This window comes from Montipora foliosa, chromosome 9, assembly GCF_036669935.1.
Source record: "Montipora foliosa isolate CH-2021 chromosome 9, ASM3666993v2, whole genome shotgun sequence".
Lineage (NCBI taxonomy): Eukaryota > Metazoa > Cnidaria > Anthozoa > Scleractinia > Acroporidae > Montipora > Montipora foliosa.
In genome coordinates this window covers 38,678,459-38,685,958 of record NC_090877.1, presented here as the reverse complement: position 1 = coordinate 38,685,958, position 7,500 = coordinate 38,678,459, and the positions used below count along the sequence as shown (strand labels likewise).

At 40.4% G+C, this 7,500-nt stretch overlaps 2 protein-coding genes across 2 annotated transcripts in view; one reads left to right on the top strand and one right to left on the bottom strand.

Annotated features, from left to right (window-relative positions):
- Positions 1-765: 765 nt before the first annotated feature.
- Positions 766-4,054, bottom strand: LOC137970941 (uncharacterized). The gene has a single exon (XM_068817609.1). The coding sequence runs from the start codon at positions 4,041-4,043 to the stop codon at positions 3,009-3,011; it is 1,035 nt and encodes a 344-aa protein (XP_068673710.1). The 5' UTR covers positions 4,044-4,054; the 3' UTR covers positions 766-3,008.
- Positions 4,055-4,345: 291 nt separating this feature from the next.
- Positions 4,346-7,500, top strand: part of LOC137970943 (zinc finger protein 177-like) — a 14,279-nt gene continuing 11,124 nt past the window's right edge. Inside the window, exon 1 of the mRNA XM_068817611.1 lies at positions 4,346-4,483. The gene's annotated coding sequence lies outside the window, so the exon portion shown is untranslated. The remainder of the gene's footprint in view (positions 4,484-7,500) is intronic.

Sequence of the window (7,500 nt, the reverse complement as noted above, 5' to 3'; positions counted from 1 at the left end):
TTCAAATCCTACAGTTTTACTTGCTTCGTTAACTCCTTTCATCCAAAAATTACAGGATCAGCCTTAAATCATCCGAAAAACTTATTACAAATCACAGTTCAACAACTTATCATCCTGGGCCAGTTGTTCAAAAACTGGGTTTTAAAACGAGTTTTATCCTCTACTCCCAAATACTGTTCAAGGCTGATATTCAGTAAAACTTTACATTAGAAGAAGTCAATCTTGAAAAACAAAAATAAGCAAAGCAAACTGTGACCAAAAAGTTGAAAACATGAAACAAAAGTTTACGCTAATCCTGGATTAAGGTAATTGGCTTTCGAACAACCAGGCCCTGTAATCGACGTCTGGTTCTGTAATCCTGGTTTAGTTCCTTGCAAACTGTATAAATTTGCCGTGGCGAAGACAAGAAGACAACATCGGTGCTCTATTTCTCTCAATGCTCAAAAATTCCGTAATTGCGTGTTCTATAGTCCAGTCCACAGTTCTAATTTTACAAGTCCATAATCTTGATTTCAGTAACTTGGTACCGAACGTTCCACAATAACTTGAAATCTCGTTAAGAAAACTCATTAAATCCAGTAGTCCAGTCCAGATTGTGATCGCCAAAACTCTCTCTATCATCGATTCAAAACTCAACAAAAGCTACAAGTAGTAAATAGTTATCAGAAACTACAACAGTTCGTTCTGATTCTACACTCGAGCTGAACAAAAAACCCAAAAAACCCTCGTCATCGTTTCTCGAGAGAACAGACAAGCAGCCGAAACTTTTCTGTGCCTACCCCTTACGGCACTGAAAAAGTACCGTACGTTGTACAATAGTACTTGACCGTAGCCCTTAGCCAAGAAACTAATCTTAGCCAAAAGCCCGAGAAGCGATCAGGATACGGGATAATTAGGTAAAAAAAATTGTGAGGAAACGGGATTTTTAGTCTGGAGGTGGTGGGGTGGGGGGGAAGGGGGGAGGAATTGAGGAGATACGGGATATTTTTTAAAGTAAGAACGCATTGCGTGTGGTAGTGCAGTAACTTGACAGTGTTTTTTTCCATAACTGTCAAACATACTGTTATGAATATCACTTTTGAAAAAGACAGCTCAGTAGTTTATAATAAGCATGCCGATTTTTATTATTATTAATACATATTTTATGCTTTATTTATTTTTAGCGATTATTTATCTTATTTATCTAAAGTATAATCACTACCATATGTATGTATTGTTAATTTTATTACAGTAGGTCCACATCAGCTGTAAAGTTGCTTTTTTTCCTCTTGACCTGCTTTACTAAATAAAGTTATGTAAGTATGTATGTAACTGAGCTGCGTTTTGTTTTTTCCAGGAGATTCAAGTCCTTGCAATATGTAGCTCTAATAGTACACGACATTGTTTGGTATCGTAAATCATTAATTACGGTGCCATGGTAGACATCTTTGCTATATACCCTCTATGAAGACATGTGGTTCAGTAAAATACTAAGCCCAGAACGATTGAAGAAAATAACAGGAAATCGAGAAACATTTGGCTTCAAAGCTGACATGTTGATCATTCACAACTTCTTTCTCACCACAAGCTTAAGCGTGTACTCTGAGCTTTTAACACCTTTCCAAGATCAATGTTACTAACGTTTTTTTTTCCCTTTCCAGCGGGGTTAGTATCTGGATGGGGGACGTCAAAATATGCGACTTTTGCTGTCAGGAACATACGCCCAAAAATTCTATTTTAACGCTCAAAAATGCGAACAAAGCAAGGTACAGATTTTGCTAGGCTGCTTTATGCAAAACAAATATTGACGAAAAAGTAAATAAATATTAATATGTAGTTTTTAAGGAGAGCAGAAGGAACTTTTAGGAAGTGTCGATCGAGAATAAAACAATTTGCCATCAGCGAAAAACATTTCGGGAGATTTTTGTTACGTTCCATCAGAGTTCAATTTTTCTATCGTACTTTAGGTCATACAAGTAAAATCGCAAAATCGAAAGTGACATCGATTTTAGCGGCCGCCTCTGATCAAGTTATACCTTGCGTGTTTACTGACAACTCACGAAACAAAGAATGCATCTGTGACAGAATGACGGCATAACACCTGGTTTTTGTTAGTGCGTTTTTTCTTTCTTTCAAGTGTTATAAACTTCGACAAGATCAATGTGCGAATTTAACATAAAGATCACAATCGTTGATGCTAGTCCAAGTGTCAGCTGAAGTTAAGCTCCTCCGAATAAGGTTAGTACTTGGATGGGGGACGGCTGCGAAGTCCCCGTGATGGCGATAGCTAATTCGTTTTATTTAAACTTGATTTCATTTTTTATCTTGTTTGGCCGTTGAAAGCTATTTTCTTATTTTCTTTCGACGTCAAAACGGCGAACAAATTGGTTCCCAAGAAATATTGGAGTACGTATTCGTTCTATGCAAAATGCTTCTAATGAAGTATTCGTTCTATGCAAAATAATAATGTTCACAGTGGACCACACAAGTATGAAGCAAGATCTAGAAATAACGTAGAAAATTCTCCTTACCTTTAAAGCTTGCCTTTTTCAAAGAAAAAGCATCTATCCACTTTATCGAATAGTTTAATACTGAAACAATCATGGCGGGCGGAAAGATTCTATTATAAATGATTGCTTTCACCAATGTGACGGAAGTGTATCACGGTGGCCGAGTGGTCTAACGCGCTAGCAGAGAAGAATCGTGATAGCTTGGGAAGTATAGGAATTCTCCTCGGGGCAGGGAAGTTTGGAAATACCGAAGGGAATATAAGTCAGTCCACCCGATCGGAGATTAATTCAATATCCGTGGGGTATGCACATTTGTGACTACCAACAAAAAAAAAGACACCAGCCCGGTTTTAAGACGTGGATGCCTTCGGCATTCCACGTAATGAGTAGTGGCTAGTTTCTACTTCTTTTGTGAAACGAACGCTGTTTCAAGTAAACAACATGACTTTTGATAGAGTTAATGGGTTAAGCTGTCTTGTAGTTTATCCGAAATCCAACAAGATGCATTGGGAAAAAGAGTCATGAGCCCTCCATATTTATTACGCTGTTCTGCCCAATGGAATGACGGCTAAGAGTGTCCTCTGTCGATCCATTGTCCCTCTTCCTTTCTTGATCTTCTTCGTCGTCGTCAATATTAAAAACTTTTTGCTTCGAACAACCATCTGATGTTATTCCGAGAGCTGGAGAGAACGTGGTAGGGCGGGATGAGCCCAAGGAAGCATAAGAGCTCGAAGCTGTGACGCGACCGGAACTATGAGAACATTCCATCCTTCTTGCAAACGTCCTGCTACTTGTTCGTGTGGAAACGGACGCTGCACAACTTCCATCGTCATAAACTGCTTGATTACTCGTGCTCATATGATCGGCGCTTGAAAGCAATGATGAGTAATTGAGTTCTCTCATTCGTCTTCGTAAACAAAGCTGGTACCCAGCACATAAAGCGCAAGAAACCGCCACGAATACAAAAACCAAAATAAGCAACGGTCCTACAAAATGACAGTGACGCTTCTTACAAAAATTTTGCACGTCATGATCAGGAAATATTGGCTTGTACCAGACTAAAGCAGTTGCAGCGGCTAAGAAGACGAATAATATTGCGAATATCACACAACAACAGCAGCAGTCACAGCAACGAGTGCAGGTACAGTTTAAACAACCACAGCGAAGAAGACAGCCAGAGTAACAGTCGTCCATGACAACGGGAGTCGGAGGTCGTGCAGGGAAGTTGATCTCTCCACTCGATTCCAGATCACCAAGTATCGTTTCTGGTTGCTCGCAGTTGTTTTGAATATGCCGTGTGATCATGCAGACCAGATCTCTTCTCTTCGGCCTCAGTTCCTTGAATATTTGAAGCAAGAATCTCAGCCTCTCTGGATCTTCGCCAATTGCGTTTTGATGAAGTAAGATTGTAAAAACATGCCAGCCAGTTCTGATGCCGTCTCGCTGACCACCGGGGATAAGCTTCCCGCAAATGTGAATTAAACTTTGAAGATTTCTTTCGTTTAGCTCGTTGCTGAGGTTGTTTAAAAGCAGCTGGAATTCACTGAGAGCCATTTCTGGACGATCGACAGGGCTTATAAATACACTTCCGCCTTATCGCTTGTCACGGACGAATGGCACAATATTATAACTTGCAATTGAACGTGCGGAGTAGATAACACGGTTTTTGGCTAATTTTCGAACGCACGCAAAATATTAGCATTTCAACGGGAAAAAATTGCAACTCCTTGGGAGGACTGAATTTTTCCTTGACTTCCTGAAACACTCCTCTGTTGTTGCATCATCTCAAAGCGATAGTGCTTACTACTGCGGTGCACTGGGCGCTAATTTGCCAAAATGATGCAATCTGAAGACCCGGAGCGGATAGTAATATAAAAAACGTTTTACTAACCGAGTTCGAGATCCGTACTGTAAGTTGCGGACCGAGGATTCGACATAAATCAAAGGGGGAAAAAGCGAGGATCCTTAACTGTCAGTAGGACCGAGAAATCGAGGTTAGTAATATTATTATATCTCTGAGGCAATCAGGAGCTCGGAAAAGGAAACTAGTTGAAGCAAGCGGAAGGTTCAACTACGACAAATGATTCGCCAGACGATTTTACTCGTCAATGGGGTCCCCCTCGAGCCTCAAAGGGCTAACTCATATAGATCAGTGGTAGAACATTTAAACTGATAATCGGATGGTCAAATGCTCCACTCTTGTGAGGAGCTCTGGGATTTTTTCCGGGCAGAGTTACTAAGGATGAAACATCTCCTCTGTCTAATCACAGTCATAGTCTATCGAGTATGGTGTAATCCAAGGGTGCTTACCATTCAGGCAGAATTGCAAAAATTTCCCTTAAATGTCAAATGGAATAGTCATTTTCAAGAAAATCCGTTAGGAAAATGTGGAGTACCTCCAAAGGTACTCCTGGTTTTCCGATCGGAACGGAAATTTCCGAAAATCCTGTTGCATTTTACACATTTTTGAGTTTCCCGGCCTTCTTATGTGCGAAATCGAGAAATGAGGAAAGGTAAAACTTGGAAACCAAGCCTTGATAATGGAACATTTTTATACTGAGTGATTTTTTGTCCGTTTGGTCGGTACACTTGGCAAATCGCTTCAGTACGATTATCCAGCGGTCAACCCAACCGGAATTTTCCAACAAATAGTAACTAAGTGAAGCAGTTATGCACGCAATTTTGGCAATTGCGTGGATAAGCCTGAAAAATTCGGGTCTTCAACGGGGTTTGAATCCGTGATCTCGCGATGCTGGTGCGACGTTCTAACTAACTGAGCTATGAAGCTTCTGATGTTGGGAGCTGGTCATTTGTGGGTTCAAATTTTCCCGTGATGAATGAATCAACGAATCATCGTCTGATCGACTGTTCCAGATTCCCCGCGTCTGAGCACTTGAACAAAATGGCGGATACCGTGGTTGATTTTGATGCTGATGTTGACGTTCGTTTCCACTTAGCATAAGCTTATGCTTGCACTCGTGCTGGCGTCCCTAGTGAAACCAGGCTTTAAGAGAACATTGCATGGAGACCTTTTTCAGCTTGCAAGTTTTGTTTTCCATTTCAGACCACGTGATGTTACTCTAGAGAACAGTTTCTTTCAAATGTCGTCGTATGCACGTCCATATGTACGCATAACTTAAGAAAAACCAAAAGAAAATACCCTTGAGAACAACATCACTTGGTCTGAAAGGGGAAACAAAACGTACAACCTAAAATGGTCTATTCAGCCGATAATATTTTCGTTAGTGTTGCCATGGAAAAATACCCTTCTCGGTTTTAAAGAAACGGTTTGGCGAGAAATACAAGCGCAGGTTGCCTTTCTCTGTGCCCCACCACCTTCGCGGGTGTAAGGTTTTCATTTCAGTAGCAAGAGATATTTCATGTAACCATTTCATTGAGGACGCGTCCTTCATCTGTAAACGTATGCTAACAACGTGATTTGCATTCACCTTGGAAAGTACAACCAATGATCCTTAAAATTAGATCACCTGGCTACGCCAGTTAACAAAAATACTAAAAAGAACTTCAAAACGTGTACAATGCAGCAGCACACGAACACAAGAAAATGGCTAAGAAATTAGAGCTACTTGCAACCTTCAGAATAAGCTTAATGGACAATACATTTTTAAAAGTGAAAATAGCGATGTTTCTGGTGACGTCAGCCATTGTTATTAATATGCCAACCAGAACCTAATTGGCTGTTGAAACAATGGCTTCCTTTGTTCCGTCGTCGGCAAATTTGAATATCAGAAGAAATGTGACGTCAATGTTTGTAAACAAGAAATATCACAACAGGAGAACGGAAAACTGACCAAGTTCGAATGACAAATCTCCCGAAACAACCCAAAAGCCTCCCAATTGTGCCGTTCGTCCGTTGTTTTGTTCGTCTTTCAAAAAACTTACGCGTTCTTATTTATTCCAAATTGCACTCGAAATCATGTGATTACTTCTTCTAACAATATACATGAAAAAATTACGTAATTCTGATTGGCTAAAAAAGGAGTGCAGTTTTCATGAAACACGGGTGCAAATTTGTCCTACGAGTGCAAATTGCAACCGCATGCTTCCAAGTTTAATTTACAGTTGAAGGACTTTTCAACGATAATCTCAGTTGTAAAAGTTTGAATTTGACAAATGTTGTGATCTGTTTCAATCAATCAGTAGAATGACCCCATTAAGTAATCACATAAATTCTCGAGACCAATTCGAATTTCTCGTGGTCACATTTAACTATCATGCGGCTGGAGTCCAATCATGCAGTGCACTTTATAAAAAAAATAGTGTTTGAGCTACGGGAAACTTTCTGGCAAAAACTGACCTCGCTATCTACGTATTGACTACTTTAGCCTTGAACGCATCTTGAAAGAAAAGTTAAAAACTAGGATAGAACTAGGACATAAATCAAAGGGGAGAAAAACGAGGATCCGTTACTGTCAGTAGGACCGAAAAAACGAGGTTAGTAATATTATTATATCTCTGAGGCAATCAGGAGCTCGGAAAAGGAAACTAGTTGAAGTCAAGCGAAAGGTTCAACTACGACAAATGATTCGCCAAACGATTTTACTCGTCAATGGGGCCCCCCTTGAGCCTCAAAGGGCTAACTCATATAGATCAGTGGTAGAACATTTAAACTGATAATCGGATGGTCAAATGCTCCACTCTTGTGAGGAGCTCTGAGATTTTTTCCGGGCAGGGTTACTAAGGATGAAACATCTCCTCTGTCTAATCACAGCCATAAACAGAGTTAACTGAATAGAGTGTAATGTGAAGTGCTAGATTTCAATCCCATATGAACCATGTGAGCGTTAGCCCTACAGATGGAAATGGGCCCACACAAGGACAGAGAAAAACTCTGACCAGGGTGGGAATTGAACCCACGACCTTCGGGTTAGATCTCCGCCGCTCTACGGACTGAGCTACAAGGTCAGACGGGAGCAGGCCGTGGGAAGTGAAGATGTTTAAGTCACGGCAATGAACATGTACAAGTACAAGGAAAGGTTACGTTTATACA